At 35.8% G+C, this 20,709-nt stretch overlaps 3 protein-coding genes and 1 pseudogene across 6 annotated transcripts; all 4 read right to left on the bottom strand.

Annotated features, from left to right (window-relative positions):
• Nucleotides 1–984: 984 nt before the first annotated feature.
• On the bottom strand, nt 985–4,181 carry LOC140832363 (protein FAR1-RELATED SEQUENCE 9-like). 3 transcript variants are annotated; one of them, XM_073196342.1, is made up of 3 exons: nt 3,999–4,181; nt 2,107–3,615; nt 985–1,390 (listed from the first exon to the last, which is right to left on the bottom strand). In XM_073196342.1, exons 2-3 carry the CDS (start codon nt 3,586–3,588, stop codon nt 1,223–1,225), a joined length of 1,650 nt encoding a protein of 549 aa, XP_073052443.1. In that variant the 5' UTR covers nt 3,589–3,615; nt 3,999–4,181; the 3' UTR covers nt 985–1,222. The 3 variants fall into 3 exon arrangements, with proteins under 3 accessions (XP_073052443.1, XP_073052445.1, XP_073052444.1); XM_073196344.1 differs by having other exon boundaries at nt 2,107–3,609; nt 4,024–4,161; XM_073196343.1 differs by having other exon boundaries at nt 2,107–3,609; nt 3,999–4,150.
• Nucleotides 4,182–4,590: 409 nt separating this feature from the next.
• Nucleotides 4,591–7,393, bottom strand: LOC140832362 (FCS-Like Zinc finger 13-like). Its single transcript, XM_073196341.1, has 2 exons — nt 6,484–7,393; nt 4,591–4,892 (listed from the first exon to the last, which is right to left on the bottom strand). The coding sequence occupies exons 1-2, from the start codon at nt 7,062–7,064 to the stop codon at nt 4,733–4,735; spliced, it is 741 nt and encodes a 246-aa protein (XP_073052442.1). The 5' UTR covers nt 7,065–7,393; the 3' UTR covers nt 4,591–4,732.
• Nucleotides 7,394–11,657: 4,264 nt separating this feature from the next.
• On the bottom strand, nt 11,658–16,336 carry LOC140832361 (U-box domain-containing protein 52-like). 2 transcript variants are annotated; one of them, XM_073196339.1, is made up of 10 exons: nt 16,127–16,336; nt 15,602–15,717; nt 15,179–15,300; nt 14,878–15,086; nt 14,718–14,784; nt 14,159–14,456; nt 13,638–13,739; nt 13,072–13,500; nt 12,039–12,794; nt 11,658–11,926 (listed from the first exon to the last, which is right to left on the bottom strand). In XM_073196339.1, the coding sequence occupies exons 1-10, from the start codon at nt 16,251–16,253 to the stop codon at nt 11,840–11,842; spliced, it is 2,313 nt and encodes a 770-aa protein (XP_073052440.1). In that variant the 5' UTR covers nt 16,254–16,336; the 3' UTR covers nt 11,658–11,839. The 2 variants fall into 2 exon arrangements, with proteins under 2 accessions (XP_073052440.1, XP_073052441.1); XM_073196340.1 differs by having other exon boundaries at nt 14,878–15,083.
• A 1,606-nt stretch (nt 16,337–17,942) lies between these two features.
• Nucleotides 17,943–20,439, bottom strand: LOC140832360 (pollen receptor-like kinase 4; annotated as a pseudogene).
• Nucleotides 20,440–20,709: the final 270 nt, after the last annotated feature.

Raw genomic sequence — 20,709 nt, 5'->3', positions numbered from 1 at the left:
CATAAATGACTCAAATAAAAGAGCTGTCTCACAAAATACAACTCTTGAGACCGTCTCATACAAGTTTTTGTCATATATATACACATCTATTATTTTCCACTAATACGAAGAAATTAAACTATGGTATATATAATTTTATGCAGGTACCTCCCAATATGCAAGATTTGTACCAGTAGATAAAGCTCCTAAAAATGGAGGAAATACAAAAAGAAAAGGATTCAATGTATTTTTGGAGCAAATAATGTTGTCACCACTCATATATTTGGCCATATTTGCTTCTTTATCTGCGTAAGTGAAAGAGAGAAGATTAGAAGGTATCCTCTCAACTTTAATGCCTTCAACTTTATATTTGAAGTCACAAGGTAATTACGATTATGAACTGAAAAACAAGTAATTATATAGAAATCGTAGTTTGGGAAAAAACACTTTATATATATATATATATATATATATATATATAAAGTTTTTTTTTTTAAAAAAAGTATAGTTTTGGTTATACAAGTTGTTTTTAAAAAAATGGTTTCGAAAAACTATAATTTTTGGCTTTTTAGTTTCTACTTCTATTTCTATTTTAAAATAAAAACAAAAATAATTTTTAATTGTCGTCATGGTCTTCAGAAGACCGAAGAAATTGACTAAAATAGGTGGCAGAGCTTGGAAAATTTCATGACTCCACTGGAAAAATAGATAAATCTTGCAAGAAGTTTCATCTTCGATAATTTGGAGCAGAAACTGGTAACTCTTTTTTTGTTTTTTGATAACTAGGGAGTTTTGAGTTTGAGACCCTATCAAACATGATGTACGCATGTTGTAATTTGTAAATGTACTGGTAAATAATAGTACTATTTATCTTCTCGTGATTTTCTCAATTTAATCTTGAAACAACTATGTTCTGATACCAGCCGAATAGGCATGGAATGAAACTCAAGGCAAGTTACCTTAAACGACTTTAAATAACCCATACTGAGGGAAAAAGAATGTTGGTACAGAGGAATTTTCGACTATCATGCTTTCACCCATTATTGTATTTCCTTTTATTTCATAATATCCAAGTACATTTACAAATTATAACATTTAAGAATTGGGATACATTCACTTGGAAAGGAAATGCACTCGAAATTAGCTATTCGCACAGCAGAGATTCGAAGGAGAAGGATGAGTGTAACATCATCCGCCGGTTAAAACTAAGATGAACATGACGACTGACCTCACGTCGTCATGTTTACTCTTTTAATGTGAGCCGTGCATTTTGGACTTTAACCGAGAGCGTTAGCTTCTGGTCTTCCATGTCTTTAAAAAGCGCAAGTAGAATCTTACGATACACTTCAGACTTTTGATTTGCGCACTCCAGTTCAGCGGTCAATTCTTGAATTTTTTTCTCCTTCTCTTCCTGCAAAATGTAAGCAAGGCAAGGATGGCCAACATTGGGTGAATATTCTGCAATTATATAATCAGGTAAGACTTAAACTTTGCAGAATTAAAGTTTAGTATAAATTATCCAGAAACAAGACAAAGAGCTAAAACTTCTACAGGGAACTGCATTCAATCAAGCTGCCAATCACCAGTTCCCCCTATTTTTTCACTCGCAGGTGATAGGTTGACTCTGGACTAAGTGGAACTGCAGAACGAAAAGAACAAGTACTGAAAAAAAGAGTTTTTATAAGGACAAGCAAGCTTTAGATGAGGGTGTAGCAAACTTTTGTCGATCTTCTGACCCCGATTATTGACCCAAAAAAGCTAGGCTGTATATATAGTAATCCGAAAATTAACCCAAATGAGGATGAATTGTTTAATCCCGTTATTTGAAGTCAAAGAATAGTAACCCAAAAATTACAATGATTTAATGAGAATGAGAGGGCATATCTGTCATGCAGGTGTTCTGTTGATCAAGGGAAAAGGCAATCAAGATAGAGCTTTCATAATGTAGGAAAAACAACTAACTTAAAAAGCAACATTGTAGGATTTACACAGGATGGTATACTAAGAATACTCCCATACAAGTTGGATGATTTCTATTCAACAGATGTTTTTAAAATCAGTGAACTGAAACTGAGTTCCTTCCAACCTATTCATACTATCAGAAAAATGTAGTCTAAAATGTCGAACCTTGGATAAAGGTGCTGCAGATTGATTCTCAATGGCCTGCATCTCCAGATTCCCTCCATCTGCTGCACTGGTGTCCTGCATGGCTCCGGTATTTTTACTCATCACAGCAGCGACTCTTTTTGAAGCTTCTTGTAGAGCACCCATCGCCATGTTAAAACTATGTATAGATTTTGCACCTTCTTCAACATATTTCATAGCCTCTTGGTATAAATTATTTCGTCGAGTAGTTACGGACTCTCGATCATAGTTAGGCAACATTGTCGCACTATCACTAGCGGATAAATCACCATCTATCTTTGCATTTTTTGTCCAACGTTTCAGTATATAACCAGAAGGGAGGGTAAGAACATTTTTTGTTCTGAATACTGACAGTGCATGCCTACAAATGATACCAGAAAATTCAAACATTCGACAGGTACAGGTAGCTTTCATTTCAAATGCATTGAATCTAACTGTGTGAGCTTTGAGCTCTTCACCAAATTTGGCTACCCTATAAGATGTCACTGTAGTAGAGCCATCAATCATAGTAGCAGGATTAGCAAGAGTCTCCACCAACTCCTCTTGAAATTTAATGAATATCCTCCTGGTATAAAGATTAGCCGCCTGTTTTTCCATGGGGGATGGTGTCTTCAAAACTGGTGCAGCGTTAGAAGTATCAAAATCCTCTTTCAATTCCTTCTCTTGCCAACTTGAGATGGCTTTTTCATATTGTTTGATTAACAGCTGTATAGTGCTAGTGGTGTTACTCACAAACCCATCAAAGAACAAACTTGTGCCACCATTGTGCTCCCCTGGAGACAATTCCCCAAAAAACACCTCTCTCACATAAACAGGGATCCACTGATCACGAATCCTGTACACAGACTGAAGCCATTCGTTATCCATAAGGAAGTATCTGTCCAGGATGGTCGCCCAACAGGACTCAAACTCCTCAACTGTGCTGGCTCCATTGATGCAGTTCTTGAACTCGATATCAAAAGTAGGATTTGTTTGAAATACATGAGCTAACTTCTCGTGTGTCTGACTGAATAAGCTCCATCTACAAAATCGATGGCGTGCCTCTGGAAGAACTTGTGCCACAGCCATCTGTACTAGTCGATCGAGGTCGGTAGTGACTGAAACAGGGCTGCGGCCAGACATTGCTTGCAGCCATGTTTGAAGGAGCCAAATAAATGTGTTTTCAGACTCATTCAGAAGCAACCCACAACCAAATAGAACAGGTTGAGCATGATGATTTATGCCAGTGAAAGTGACAAACGGCAACTTAATGCGGTTGGCCCTGTATGATGTATCAATTCTGACTGTGTCCCCGAAATTGGTATAATTTGCTAGGAAAGCTGCATCAGTCCAAAAAACATTTCCACTATCACCCTGAAATGCATGAAAAAAAGACGGATTCGCATCGTGCATTCTTTTCATATAATCATACACATATCGAACCCCAGCCCCCATATTTATCTGCTTGTTGATACTGTCATGCATTTTAATCTACACCTGAAGCACCTGCAACTAACAGAGAATTCAGTCATTAAAACATTTCAAAAGCATTGCTTCAGTCTATCTTAATATCGATTAAATTGTTTTGAAAATTCACATAAACTATTGGCAGTAGTCAGTAAATAAATACTTCGGCTTTCAAAGTAGATATCAGATATCAACAAATTGTATACATTAGAGATCAAAATAAGAAATAATCAGCAATACCATACATTATGATAAGTAGAAGAAGAAAATCCGACTCGAGTCCAAGGTTAGGACAAAACTAAAGCTGCTTAAGAGCAAATAGAAAAAAGTTGCATAAATTTACTTTAGCCATTGTTCGTGTGCAATTTACGGAAATTGAAAATTCATGAAGAACAAAGGAATCCATATATAAGTGAAAGGTAGCTCACTGGAACTTTGAAGGAATCCAACAACCGTGAATTGATCGGAGAAGAAATACAAGGCGGCGGCTTCGTTGTCGTTTACAGTCATTCTTAAACGAGGTTTGAATTTCACGACATAAATTAAATCACATCCAATTTCGTCTCCTAAAGTTTAAAATTCAAGCCATTAAAATAATTCGAACATATGAATTAAAAATGAAAATATAATTTCCTAAAAAAATGTAAAATATACTGACATTTTACATAAATATTTAGTATATACATGAAAATGTAAGAATAATAAATATATAAAATCCCATGTTTTCCGAAAACATAAAAGTCCCAAATTACATGGAAAAAAACTTTCACAGCATTTGGATAGATGCAAGCTCTCAATCGCAAAGAAATGAAGAAATTGGGGCAGATTTTTGTTTAATTTTTAAAAAAATCAAAGAATATATATAAAAAATAAATTTATTTAAAATTAAAAAATTATATTTTATTTAAAAGGTTGACTTAGAATTTTATAGCGATCTTCTGAATCAATAAAAAGGTTAACGGCTTTTATCTTAAATGAGAGTTTTCTTCAAGCTTACTTCGACTTGTCATGATATAATCATTTTTAAAAACAAAAAAATATATTTTCATTAAGCCAGAGAAGTTCATTGTTCTCTCGAGTACAATCATCTTCGATAAATTTAGCCTTCACTGCTCTTATTTAGTGCCACATTACATGTGGATGAACATGGCTACTACTCAACTCAAGCTGCAGCAACACCAGCAATGAACTGCAATGCACCCGAGCAAGCAGAAGCAGAGCAATCTACGGGCTTCCTCGCCTCTGTGTGACACTTCTCTTTCTGTTCATCAATCGAGATTTGCTTGCAACGACACTCTGCGCAACAGAATGCCTCCTCCCCTCTGCGACAATATTGGCAGAAAACCAAGTCGAATTAAAAATTTCCATGGAATATATAATGGGATGGTGATATTAGTAATATTTCCAGAGGAACATGACATGATACTGACGCGGGTAGAAATTGGTGATTGTCAGAAATGAGGTAACTTCAGCCATAAATCAGCCATAATATACACAATCAATACTTTTTGAGCAAGAGTAACTTAAGAAGCGTTTATTATGCTGAAGGAAGATAACTTCGGTTCATGAAGAAAATCACAATCTTAGAAAGCACTCAAAAGCATATAATCTATGCATTCCCTTCAGCAACAAATAAGGGTATTCCTCAATAACAAGCAAATAGGAAATGGCAAATCAATAGATTATAACAAAGATGTCTAGTTTCTAAACTAAGAAACCTACCAAATCAAATAAAAGGATAAGGCTCTCTAACAAAATATTTATTTTTTGATAATGATTAGGCATTCAAAAATAAAACAAGGGGTAGCACAAGGCTTGCTTCTAGTCCAAAAGCACAAGCCACATGCAATGACATGCCAATATAATAGAATGATAAGTCATTCCCTTGTAAAAAAACTGACAAAAGATCGATACTAAAGGGTTTTAATGTTTATTTAGATACTTCAGTTGCCCAAATTTGTCGCCTAGAAGTTCCGAGGGTGAACTCAAAAGACCATACCCCATTTACTGGCTAATATAGAGGGTATACACTGGTGATTTTTCAAAAGTTCTTCTGGAAAACAAAAGACACTCATAGCGAACCAAAATATCTAAAAAATAATCTCCCTACCATTATGATCAAGAAGGCCACATATTTGCCCGATTATAGCAATCATTGGACCATATATCCATGAATGGGATCGTGAGTGATCAGTTAACTCCTATACCATGGTTTCCAGCCATGGAGAAATTTATAAAACTAAAGAGTCTGAAATCAGTTCTGACTAGCAGCATAAGTTTAACCCACAAGAAATATTCTGATCATTATCGAAAAGAGCAGGTTAGAACAAGTATTGTTATATTGGAAATAGTAGTAAATACATAACACAACCTTCCGTAATTGATCCGTGGCAAGACATTGCATAATTCCAAGAACCCCATTAACAAAGCTAGCGAGATTTCTAGATCATGACAGACCAGCGTTGCACCCAGAACAGTAGATAAAACATTGGTGTTAATTAACCCAATGAACAATTTTAACGAAAAACCAAAGTGTAACAATCAGACAAAGATCAGGACAAGATTCAAATGATAAAGAATTGCATCTACCTACGTTCAACTTTCTGCTTCAATTCATTTCTTTAACAATTTTTCCTTGATATTTCTTGTTTCCATGCAAAACGCCATTAAATGGCTAAAAACATAACGTGCAAACTAATGGGATACATCAAAATTTGCATAAGATTCCATAAACATTCAAAAAATGGCAATCACTAAAATTTCATCTTAAAGTCTCACCAGTTCAAGATCATCAATGACAATGACATACAATATAGAGAACATTCAAAATCCAAATAAAACACAATCACACTCAACTCATTCTTTTAACAATTACAAATCCAGACATCGATAAATTCTGAATCAAAATTTTACCTGTACATAAAAATATCCAAGCCGTGAAGCGACTTCTTACAAAGAAAGCAAGAAGTTAGAAAATCTGAGGTCCAAAAGGTGGCCATTTCACTTCCAAAATCGACTGAAGAATCAGAGACTACCCCAAAACCACCACCATTTCCATCAACTGCAGAAACCCCGTGAAACCCATCATTATTTCCCACAGAATCAGCATAAAAATATTCCCTCTTCCTTGTCAGATTCTCACCGTCATGGGATATCACGCAAGTGTACTCCTCACACAACTCCATTTCCTCCACGCTCAGCTTCACACTAACCTCATTGTTTTTCGAGAAATTTTCATTTCCACGTACTCGTATTGGATATTTTAATGATTTTGGGGAGATTGCAAGAACCACATTCCTAAAGATCGGATCTTCATTATCTTGCTGTTCGAGGGCTGCAAGAATACCAAGTCCAACGGCGCCGTTTGGTTCCTTGAAGTTCCTGGGAGATCTGTAGGCATTGGTCTGTTTTGTGGAGCCGCGGTATTCAGTGAGGTTCAGAAAGGAGAAACTTACTGATAGCCTCTTCTTTTTTTTCCATTCTATTTCAAACATTTTTCCACACTGAATCACAAACTCGAAAATGGGAGTGAATTTGAGATCTTTCGTGGGTTCTTTTGTCTATACTCTCTTGTATTTCTGGTACACACACGTACCGACAGTACCGAAAAAACTTGAGTTAAAGATTTTTTTGGGTGATATTAAGGTGAAAAAACACAGTATTGTGCCCACTTATGGGTTGTTATTACGTGGGAGAGAGGGGGAGAGGGAAAGAAGAACACCACCATCGATGAATCTTGCACTCGTCTGCTTCTCTCCAAAAAATTGCGAACTTTAAGGAAGGATGGAGGGAATACAAGCAGCCTCAATGGACATTGTGTGAAAGTCACTTCTAATACGAAGTTATCTCGTGTTCGTGTTTCTATTTATTTAAAAATGCAAAAATTTGTGTGAGACGGTCTCACGGACCATATTTGTGAGACAGATTTCTTATTTGATTCACTTATGAAAAAGTATTACTTTTTATGCTAATAGTATTATTTTTTATTGTGAATATGAGTAGAATTGACATGTCTCACAGATTATGATCCGTGAAATGATCTCATATGAGAACCACTCATTTAAAAATTGTTGGATGTCCTTTTTTTGTTTCTTTTTTCATATGACTATGGTGGCAAACACATGTACATCCCGGCTAAAACAATTCGTAAACTACGTTAATAAGATAAATCAAATTGAAAAAACTAGAAAAAAGTTGATAAAGAGAAATCAAACGTTAAATTTTAATCTATTTCACTAACCTATGCATGTTCTTTATGTGATTTTTTTTAAAGATAAGTGAAATCATATTGATATGAGATTTATGAGTGAATAGCTAAATATTAAGGATTTATTTTCTATTTTATATTTTTAGTATACTCTTTCCATTTAAAATTATAAAGTGAAAGTAATTATAGGTTATTTACTTTAAAGTTGTGTTTGATTGATTTGATATGATCAATAATTCAATCCAATCAAAATTTTTGATTTAAATTTTGTGTATTGGTTATGGATCTCATTTATCAACTAAATCAGTGAATTAAAATAAAATATTATATTTTATATGATTATATTATTTATGTTTATTAATTGTCAAAAATTGACAAAATCATAAGTTATCATTTTATTTAAATTTAATCCATCAAACTAAATATATTATAATATATTGATATTATTTTACATCTTAATAATAATATTTTATTAATTACAATATTATTTATTTAAACGAGTCGATGATTGCTGTCACAAAGCGGAAATGTGCTTGTGACATGTGATTAAGCTATATGCCTAAAAACTAGCTTACAAAACAAGAAACCTACTATTATAGTTGGAGAATCATCACCAATACTGTTGATGCACATTAATTAGACATCAAACTCAAATTAAGTAATATGATTCCTATATCGATAAATACAAAAACTTTTGTGAGACGATTCGGTCAATTTATGTGCCGGAATTTCTATTTGAGTCACATATAAAAATTATTATTAATTTTTATACAAAAAATATTTCTCATTATTGTAAACGTGGACATGCTTGACATTGTTAGAATTTTAAGGGCCATAATTGTAATTATGAATGTTTAATGTCATCAATTAAATAAGTCATTAATTGATGTGGTCTAATTTAGAATAAGAATTGACTTAATGTCTTAATTGTCATGATATTATTGTGTGAGTATCATATATGATATTTTTGATTTGTTGAGGGGTCAAATTAGAAATAGTGAAATATGTTTAATTATAAAATGAGGTTATGGTCCCAATTTTGCAACGACGTATTGTTTTGTTTCCCATCAACAGAACTCTCTGGTTTTGGAAGAAAACTGCAAGATTGAAGATCATTTCCAATAATCGTCTACAAGTCATGGATTCCGGTACGCTTCCGCAATTCTGATTATTATTTGAGTGATTTCTTAAGAATCAGATAGAATTTATGGATTTTTTTTTCTGTGTCGAGATTTGAAATCCAATTGGTTTCATCAATTGATATGACATATAAGGAGTAAGGAAGGATATATGATTAATTTGAGTATAAATAAAAATAAGAGATTCACTTGTACAAATGTAACAGTTGTGTCATAAAATATAGCACTTTGTGTATGGAAAGATTTCGTGTACCCGATTGATTTTTTTGGTCAAGATGGTAAATAAACATTTTTCATGTGTTTGAGTTGGTAGAACAGATGAATATTGTGTCAGTGGTCATATATTTATCCCCCACCAACAATTTTTTTAGTCGAGTATGTCGCACATGATTTATCTAATAAGGTACCTGACTAGTGCTTGCATGCTACCACGTTAGCCCAAATATTTATCTAATACTCACCGAAAAATATTGACTTTGGATTCCGGCATCATTACAAAAATGAAGTTAAAAAATCTCGGTGAAAATATGGAAACATCAATTAATGTTTAAGAAATCACCCCATTATCGATGAAAACATTTTTAGTCTTAGTCTAGTTATTCTAATTCATCCGAAAACACTAGTTTTTAAAATCAATATTAAAAAATATAGGAAGAATTTAAAGTCATGATTGGAAACTAGTGTGATGACATGAATATGGCTTTTATAAAGAGTTGGGTATTTATTGAGCCGCGGAAGCTGGTGGTCCAATGGTGCCTCTCTCTGAAAACAATGAATTATGCCAAAACAAGAGGTCCTCCATGCTTATGTACTTTGTCACTAGAGTGGCAAACATTCAACATCAAATGCACATAAATTTGACTTTAGGCATCTCTTTAATTTATGGATTCTAAACTCAAAAGTTAAAGATTATGTTTCTTGTTGCATGGTAAATAATATATCCATGCATTTGCATGTATATGACACAATAATGGATATGCATATTTAACAATAATTTGGCAAAAACTTGTATGAGACGGTATCACGGTTCGTACTTTGTGAGACATATATCTTATTTGGGTTATCAATGAAAAAATATTACTTTTTATACTAAGAGTATATTTTTGTTATTGTGAATATCAGTAGAGTTAACTCGTCTTACAGATAAAGATTTGTGAGACTGTCTCACAAAAGACTTACTCCAATTATGATCGTACAACATAAGATAACAAGATTACACGTTTGTTTGTGTTTAATGTATTTTATATTTTTTCAAATTGTTGGTTCGCTTGTGATTTTTCGTAAGTGATGGTAGGGTGAGAAATAATTATCTCCATTGATATAATGATCATATGCACAACTTTTGAGTTATACATTATTTAAAGAATTTGAGTTACATGATTACTACCGATTATGATTTTTCATTGAGTTGTGCATGTAAATACGAGCAAAAGCAAAATAATACTCTAAAAAAGTATCAGTACTTGTGCAAATTCACGCAGTTCGCCTAATGATCATATGTCTCTGTATATATAAAAGCAAAAGGATACAATTGATTAGGGCATCACTAATTGATTAAATTCATGCTCTTGGTATATGATATCGGTTCCCCAATCAATCATACTGTTTTATATAATCATGCTTTTGTTTATTTTATTTAGTGTCTCTCAATAACTCATGGTTAGGGATGACTAATTTCTCTGAGTTTTCCAAGCCCCGCGGGAAAAATCCAAAACGAACGAGTTCAGGGACACTTTATCTAGGTATAGAATCGGGTTCAAGAAATTGTCTTGATACTACTAATAATAATAATAATAATAATAATAAAAATTATAATTATTAATAATAATTAAAATATACATTAACGACCTCAATGAGTATTTGAAGTGACAAGGACAAAGTCAAGGTCGGGTTCATGGATGGAGATTCTTCGATTAGCTAGAAGTGGAGATGTAGATAAAGATATAATTTGGGGGACGAAGACGAAGATATAGATGATTGTAACAAACTCATCCCACCACGTCTCATTATCATTCCTACTTGTGATTCTAAATTGATGGAGGAGCCCATTCAAAATTGATGTGCATAAATATAACATTTGGAAATGCAATAGAAAAATTCATAAAGAATCATTGATGATTTTGATTAAAAAAGTTATAAGTTACATGTATTTAAAAAAATAATAATCTATATAAGTATCAATTTTCGCGATATCAAATCATTCATATTCGTCGATAAATGAATCAAACGGCTCGGGCTTTAGTTAGGACAGTTGGTTCTATGTTTAATTGTGAGTAATGGATTCGGATTTATTTCCGACCTAAACTTAAGAAAGACCAAAGCAATCTATAGAATGTATACACTTTGAGAATGTGTTGTATTTTTTTGAAAGTACCACTGAATATTAGATCCATTGAATGTAGGTCTTTGTAGGAGAGATGTTGGTAATCTTAATTGGAACCTGCTATTACTATCCTATGCTGCAGATTTTGAAATGAAAAGCCTTCAGAGGGAGTTTGTGAGGATGGTGGAGGCAGGATTTAGACCCGATCTCGATAATGGCTTTACTTTGGGACCTGCATCTGAGTCTTGAACATATGACACATGAAGCAGTGCATTCAGCACTGGCACCTCTTTATTCATTACTCATACTCAAATCATAATTTTGATCTACCTTCCAAATAATGAGCATTCTCTTTAACTTTTATCTTTGAGCTAGAATCTAAGGGCAACTTGTGATGAAAGTAAAATTGGAAACCTTAGGGTAATACAAGATATTTAATGGAATTTCAGAATGATTCCCTGAAGAATGGGATGAAATTGAGTTAGTAACCTTGATTGTCAGCTTTGTTTTACAGTTTTTTTTGGTTTATTTTCCTCCCTAACAACCATTTGAATTTGACTAATTTGTTGGCATTTGATTGTCTGGAATGGATCTTGTGACTTAACAAATCCTTGGGCTTTGCGTTCCTGTGACTGGACTTTCTTTTTTATTATTGGAGCTGGAGGAAAGTATTTGATATCCACTGACCTGCAAAAAGTTGATAACAATTTATGTTTTTGCACAGGTCGTACTGTCCCACTCTACTTTATTCTAGTGGGAGTTTTTGGGTGAAAAATCTTATATTAAACTGCAAACTCACTTGAGATTGAGACTGTCTGTGATTTGGTGAGGTCTTTGGACTAGTAATTTGTGCAATGCTAGAGATACTTTCTTCAGCAAAAGCTCTTAACCTCTTAAGCTCGGGCAAAACCACAGTTCCGAGATCTGGCCTATCTTTACGCCTCAATTCTGTGCACTTAAGGGCTAGCTTTGCAAAATTCTTGGCCTCTTCTACTGGCCAATCAGTAACTGCTGGGTCAAGCATGTCAGCAAAAGTTCCCCTTTCAATGGCCCTCTCAATGTGATGAGTCAAACCCATCGGGGATTTGGCTGTTATTATTTGAAGAAGCATCACTCCAAATGAGTAGACGTCAGACTTTATTCCGAGCATGCCAGTTTGCTGATATTCAGGATCTATGTAGCAAAAAGTTCCAGCTGTTGAAGTCATGAGATATTGTGTGGCATTGTCAGCTACGGATGGAGGAACAAGCCTTGCCAAGCCAACATCACTGATCTTGCTTACGAAGTTACTGTCTAGCAAAATGTTTCCTGGTTTCAGGTCTCTATGTACTAGTGGCTCTGGCTTGGTCTGGTGGAGGAAAAGGAGGCTAGTGCCGATTTCTGCTGCTATTCGGAATCTCAGTTGCCAAGAAAGCACTGGAGCGTTTCCTCGCCTGAAGAGACAGTCGTCCAAGCTACCGTTAGCCATGTATTCATAGACTAAGCAGCCATACTCAGGGCATGCTCCAAGGAGGAGAACCATGTTGGGATGTCGGATGCAACTCAGAACTTCAACCTGCATCGAGGGTTTGAAGAATGCTAAATATAAGAACTATGGCCGGCTTTATTTCAGTGAAGTTTGGCATCTTTGTTTACCACATTAATCATGCTAGGGCTTGTAGGAGGCATTGTATCTGCGAACTTACTTAAGAAACAATACGACCATCTATTTCCATTCAAGATAAAACCTTTTATCCCATTAATCTAATTGGATTATGTGTGTCAAAAAGTTAAAACTATTCTAAAGAGATATCAGTTGTAACGGTATATTTTATTAATATAGAGTTTCATACCTCTTGCTGAAACTGCGATCTTCCTTGTGCTGCATCTGGACGAAGAACTTTTATGGCCACCGGCGTATGATCCAGGTAACACTTGTACACTGGACCGTACCCACCTTCCCCTATTTTACGAGTTTGTGAGAAGTAATCGGTGGCTGCCTCAATCTCCTCAATCGTGTATTTCCGATATCGAGCATCACCATGTGCTAACTTTTGCAGCATTTTCTTCTTCTCCTCTGCTTCTTTGACTGCTTTCATTTCAGCATTCATTCTTTTGTGTGCTTCAAGTTCAGCTATTTTTTGAGCTGTTTCAGCTTTCTCAATTGCTGCCCTGCACTTCTCTTTTTCCTTCTCTGCCATCGCCAATGCTGCTTCCTCTGCTAGTCGGGCCTCTCCTAGTTTCTGTTGTTCTTCCATTTTCCAGCGGTTAAGTTCCAGTGTCTACACAAATATAGAAATCAGATTCATGAACGGTATATACTTTGATTTTAAATGTTCGATTTTGCTGCTAAGTTTTATTTTTGTGACCGTATATAACTTTGTCAAAGAGTATAAATATTTTGAATGGTGAACCGTACTTTCTGTTTTGCACAAAGAGCTTCCTTGCAGGCTGTGCTGTACATATCCATTGTCTGTTTGAGTTCCATCTTTAGCCTGGCCATCTCTGCCTCTACATCATCCTGTATTTTTTGAATATTTGATGCGAAGTTTTATGCACAGTATACTACATATAAGGTAGCGATCAACATCGAATTTTCTATAATATTTTGTGATTTACGTACATCTCAAAAAAATTTAGGACCTTATCAGTTTCTAGGCAATGCTTCCTTTGATATCAGACAAAATTTTGGGATGTGGTAAGAGAAAAATGATATGGTAATTGAACATAATATTGAAAGAGTCCACAAAGGATAATCGTATAAGGAAAGAAGACTTTTGTGTATTGTATTGGATATGCTTCGAGAGGAAATATCTGGGGAATGGGACAGCAAATCAATTTTATCCTTTTTTTTTAAGCTAATAAGTATAATCTTTGAGATTCTTAGTTTTTCTTGAAAATAACGAAATCAACACTTGTTCATGTTGTTTGTACACATACCAGGGTTTGGGATCCAGACCATGAATAGTTTCCACTTTCTTGTGAGCTCGATGAGAAGATTCCGAAGCTGTAATTTGCATCTGACGACATGGTATTAGAGAATGAAGATCCAAAACTCGATCGGTTTTCTGCGTCTGAGCTGTTTGACAGATGAGAGGTCGTAGACATATCATGATCTAATGTGTGAATCATGCGCTCGGTGCTTGGCCTGCCAGAGCTCACATATGATAGGTCCGTATCAAGCATAGCAAAATCTCCATAAGATCTGTTTGCAGCATTTCCTCTGGTAAATGGTGACCTGTATTAGTAGCAGTGCATGTTAGTTCATCAAGATATTGTGTGGCTTCTCTTTCAGTTTTTAAAAACATGCATTTCATTGTATTCTTACATGAGATGAATTTTTTCTCATATTTCATGAGAATTTTTTCTTATTATAAGAGTCGACCTTTCCCAATACACATCCAACATTTTTACTATATTTGCTAAGTTTTCCCATTTTGTAAACGAACAACTTAATCTGACTTCTTAATAAAATAAACTACTTCATCAGTCATCTTACTTGATCGTGTCTGTCTCATCCGTTGTTGTCTTAGATGCCAATGGCAGCGATTTATCGGCTGTATTTCCTACAGACACCGCAAAGTTCAGTTTTCTTTATCCAGGATTAAACAATAATAACGAAGCTGAACATGTAAGTTTACCAAATGCCTGAATCATACCTCGTGTTTTGTTACTTTGCATGAAATGTGCGTCAGTTGAACCAGATTGTGGATTAACTTGATTCTGCAGTTGATATGGAGATTCTTTTGGGACGGCAAGGGAGGCGGACCTGACCGATGATATCTTCCCCTTGGAAATGACATAAACGTTGCAAAATTCAGGCGCCCCTTTGGACACATTGCCTGGGATATCAACAATCTTGAATCTTCTGTGTCAAGAAATTTATGAGTTTTCTTCTGATTTATCTGTAAATTCTCGCTTTATTTTTTAAGTTGATGATAGATTAGATAGATTTATCACCTCATGAAGCCATTCTTAACCGTGGAGCCGACGACCAAATCCTCAATCAAGTTGTTCTTTACATAATCGATGAGGGCTCTGGCTACGTCGGTGTCTTCTACTACTTCTTCATTGACTCTTATCTGTTCACACAGAATAAATATCATGTGATTGGCATTACGTTCAACAAACTTGATTTTATGATACACTAGTTGAATTTCTTTACATTCCTTGATCGAATATGGGTGCATATGCTAAAAAAATCATGAATTTCATTGGGCTCGAGTAAAGAGACAGCTTGACTCATATTACACCCTTTTCTTGGATTTTCCCATTCTTATATGATGTCTATCAAAGTCAAGGAACACAGAGTTGACATTGTTGTATGGTATGTAAAGAAATTGTTAAATCATGAAAATGCATGCATGGAATGCCTTAGCTTACATCCTTGCGGGTGCAGAAGCAACGAAAAGGAAAGAAGAGCTCCTTGGTTTGGCCATCAATCGGCACGTTAACCTTTGATACTTTTGAAGCATCCTCGTTCCCTGAGAAACTTCCCACTGTGTATCCACAAGTAATTTATGGTCAGAGAAACTATAACATGAATATCATCATGAAGCTACTGCATAACATTCTTCCCTGTTTTTTTCTTGGAGGAGTAGACAATAATCCCTTTCTTCTGAAAAATTGTTTTGATTGTCGGAATTAGAAATTTATAATTGAAAGAAAGGGGAGAAACTAAAAATAAAAAAACTTTAAAAGTATTAGAGCGGCAAAATCCAAATCCTGTTTTTCCTGTCACCCCTACGATCGCCTATGGCAGTGATAGAAACGATGAATGCATGCATGCCGGGATAGACTAGCAGGACATTTTTATCTATAAGGTGTACAAAATAAATTGATCATTAAATATCTGAGTCTGTTGCTGCATGCGGAGAGATTGAATGAATGTAGATTCAAGAACATTACCTGAGGCAGGCTGCTTGAGCTTGACATGGAGCAGTGTTACAGTTTTCCCTTTGGACAAGAGATTATCAACTGCCCATTTCAATGCACCTTGGCTTCCTTTGTCCTTGTCTATGGCAACTACCACCATAATCTCCAACCTTATAAATAATTCAACCTTTGGATTTCTAGTTCATTAATTTGTATTTGAATTCAATTCTTGGATGATATCTCTTTTTCGCCTTTGAAGCTCTCTCTTTTTCTCTGTTAGGCTAATTATTATTTGCTGAGAATTTGGAAAAATCTATGCATTGGAATTTGGACAGGGTACTGAGTATCCTCAAATAAATGAAAACCCTTTTTATTTTATTTATTTGTGGTGGGTTTTTGCAGATAATAATTCATTGGGTTTTCTTTTGTTCCGAATAAATAGGGTTTTATAATGATCTTGTGACCATTAATACTGAAATCTGCCATGGTTTTTCTCCTTTGACCCGCAGTGTATGAGGCTGGCATTAGAGAGCATTTCCATATTTGTGTGAAGGTCACGACTCAAATTGACAGAGTTTGACTTTTATAGAGGTTTCTTTATTATTTTGGAAGAGAATTTATGCAAATACTACCAATAATTTGTATTTTGAGTTGGCTTTAAGTTTGGAGTAGGTCTCGTGGTTTCACGAATCTTTATCTATGAGACGAGTCAACCCTACTGATATTCACAATAAAAAATTAATATTCTTAGCATAAAAAGTAATATTTTTCATGGATGACCTAAATCAGATATCTGTCACACAACACAAGTTTATTTACGAGAATTTTGATATGAAGATGGATGGAACGATGAGCGATTTAGGGTTTGACTTTCATAATGAAGCTACTGCATAACATTCTTTCTTCCGAGATGTAATTTGACATATAGTATTTAATTTTAACAAAAAAACTATTTATCAACTACAAACTATTGTTAAGAAAACAAAACGAACCGGCAATAACTTGGTTGGAATAGAAATAAAATGGGATATATTAATATAATTAATAAAATATTTGGTGGAAGGATTATTTGTATACATCTATTTTCATCTTGTTGATAACAAATCAATATAAATCATCTATTATTTAATTTGACAAAAATTTGTGTTAGACGGTCTCACGGGTCGTATTTTATGAGACAAATCTCTTATTTGGGTCATCCATGAAAATATTATTTTTTTATGCTAAGAGTATTACTTTTTATTAGGAATATCGGTAAGATGGACCCGTCTCACTGATAAAGATTTGTGAGACCGTCTCACAAGAGACCTGCTCATTTACTTTTAATTTCAATTTAAATTAGATACAACAAATTATTAACTATGTTAGGAGATAAATCTATCGATATTGTCGTATAGTTTAAAATATTAAGAGTCAATAACAAATGCTCGATTCTCATGAATTATAAAAGTATAATTAATATAAGGAAGAGTGTTGGATTTAATTATTGTCATTGCTAGGATAAAAATTGACATGTTTGGACTAAATACAATTTAAAATATATGAGTTGTACCGTTATGATCCACCTGTAACTTTTAATAAAATAGGTAAGTTTGATATAATAAAGTTAGTTTTCTGTCCAAAATCATTTTTAGAGCAAATTGCATCAGAATCTTAATCCGAAGTTATTTGAACAATTGAAAACTAACCAAAGTACTGCAAAATCACTAGTAATTTCTCCTTCCAAATCACTCATCAGTCATCACACACACACACACACATAACATATATATATATATATATGATGTATGTATATCTTATCATCAAACTCCAAAAAAACATCGATATTCCTAGAAATCGATACATGAAATTCTTCCACTTGAGCACCCATTTTTACTCGTTCAAAGAGAACACAAGAACCAAATTTGCAACCACCGAGCTAAATTAACTATCATTTAAAAGTAACATGAACGAAATCATCGGACAACCCCTTGGAACTTCTCGTATCACCTTCACTCGCGTACGATGAATAGAACTCGTCGTCTTTTTCCTTAATCTCCTCAACCATGGCCACAACTTCCTTGAACTCAGGCCTCCTCTCCACGTCCACATCGCAGCAACTGAGCCCTATCCTCAACATCTTCATCATTTCCCCCTCAGAGTTGCCGCTCCCCGTCATGTCTCTATCCAAGACCAGCTCAAGATTGCCCTCGTCCCTCACCACGGAGTCTACCCACGCCGCCAAGTCCGTATCCGTGCCGTTTCCTTGTTGCAGGAAGTTCGAAGGGAACCGGCCCGTGAGGACCTCCAGGACGAGGATTCCAAAACTCCAGACGTCGGTTTTCTTGGTGATCCGTCCCGTGTGCTTATACTCGGGGGATTTGTAGGCGACCATGTGTTCTTGGGCGTGTTCTTGGTTGACGATGGGGATGAATCCGTAGTCGCTGAGGAGGGGATTGAAGGTGGCGTCCAGGAGTACGTTGGAGGATTTGAGATGGCCGTGCGGTGCTGTTAAGCATGGGAGTTCGTTGTAGAGATACGCGAGGCCTTTGGCGATTCCTTTCACTATTTTTAGACGAGTCGGCCAGTCGGGGCATGGGACCCCACGAGATTTATTTCCTATAATATATGTACAAAAATTATCAATGATTAGTTTATGTATTCCATTTTGCGCATTGATTCATGAATTCGAATAATTGTTTCAACTAAATACTCAGAATTTGAGGATCGTCCCTTGGCACCCAGTGAAGAAGCAGAATAAAGATGGAGAATGCATACCATGAAGGTGAACAGAAAGGCTGATATTCTCCGCATAATCTGAGACCAAAAGCTTCTCCTCTTTCCTATAATAGAAAGCCACGATGGAAAGCAAATTCTCATGATTCAATCTCCCCAATCTCCTCATATGCTCATTAAACTCCTCTTTGCTGACGTTATTCATGTGTCTGAATCTCTTCACAACCATCATCTTCCCTCCATTCAGGCTGGTCTTGTACGTGGATCCGAACACACCGCTGCCCAGAATCTCCGCTGAGGCTTTCAGCAGATCCGGCATGTCGAACTTCTCCCCATCTTCTTTCAAGAAAGTAAGTTTTGTGCCTTGCTCGGTTTTCTTGGCTTGACCGGTGTGATCAGGAGAAGATGAGTTTGCATTAGCTTGGCCTTGTTCCATTCTATTTAAATTGGTGGAGGTGGTGGATTCGTCTGCTTGCTGCGGTGATTTCTTGCGTCGGCGGAGGATGATGACTACAAAGACTAAGGCAGCTATGGCCACCACCACCAGCACGGCGACGATGACTATAGTCCCGATGGAGAGTTTGCTCGGGGCTGAACATGCTTTTAGAGGCGTCCCGCATAGATCTTTGTTGCCTGTACGTAAACAGAAAAATAACAATAATAACAGTAAGATTGAGTTGAGCAAACCAGTAAATTTCATGTCCAATAATAAAGTAAACTTACCCATATCGACTAAATGCAAGTTTGGTCGCTAAAAATAATTCAAGTCCCAATTATGGAACGAAATCTTACCATTGAAGGCCGAAGCATCGATGCCGGCAGAGACTACTAGGGATCTCTCCCTCCAACTTATTGTTGGACACATTGAAAATCTTCAACCTGTCTTGTGGAAAAGGAGGTATCAACCCTACAAATTCATTATTTTCCAGCATCAACTCTTTGAGCCTCGGCAATGCAGTCAAAGATTCCGGGATCGATCCCGACAACTTGTTATTGGCCAGATAAATCTTCTTCAATGAGGACATCCCAGTGAAAGCGTTTTGCGGAATCTCCCCGGAGAATTGGTTATATGACAAGTAAATAGTTTTAATAGCCGTAATTTTATGTAGGTCCGGCAAAGATCCATCAAACTTGTTGTTCATAAAGCTTATAGTTCTCAAGTTTGTCATTTGTGCAAGGGCTTGCACATCAATGACACCCTTTAATCCCATATTCTCGAGTTTGAGTCCCCAGACAGTTCCCTGCTCGCACAGAACCCCATTCCAGATCTCGTGATCCCCATTGCATGGAGACTTGTTCTCGTCCCAGCTAGATAATGCGTCGGCATTCTTGAGGGATTGCCTTGAATTTGACCAAGATTTCAGCATCCGACACCGCGGATGACGTGATAAAATTCAAGAAGACGATGAAAACCAAAACGTTTATACGTGAGCCCGGCGAGAGAAAGATTTGTTTCACAGACATCTTGATCTTGACAATGGCACGCGCGCACTCTTAGGTGCGCGCCCTATCGGAAAACTCCAAGAAATGAGAATGGCTTCTTCGAGGGGAGAAAATGGATAAGACTGAAATGAATATCGAGAGGACATGGAGAGATTGAAAGAAGGTACCAATAATAGGGATTTGGTATCATGAGGTTCAAATGACTTTCTTTTGACAAATGTGAAGAGGGTAAAATAAAGTTGACTATGTCCTCTCTTTCTTCGCATGGAATATGGAAAACTTTTTTGCATGAGAAATGTGCGTAACACCTCTGAGTTTGAGGTCAGTATCAACTATAAATATTATCAAGGACAAATAAAGAATGTTGACTTGAACTGGGACATAATTGTACCTGTAACGAAAGCCCCGGTGGTCGAATCAAGGGTGGAAAAAAAACTGAAAAACCGATTCTAAGATTG

The sequence above is a fragment of the Primulina eburnea genome, chromosome 5 (assembly GCF_022965805.1).
Source record: "Primulina eburnea isolate SZY01 chromosome 5, ASM2296580v1, whole genome shotgun sequence".
Lineage (NCBI taxonomy): Eukaryota > Viridiplantae > Streptophyta > Magnoliopsida > Lamiales > Gesneriaceae > Primulina > Primulina eburnea.
Note: the sequence above shows the minus strand (reverse complement) of the source record. Positions and strands in the feature narration are given on the sequence as shown.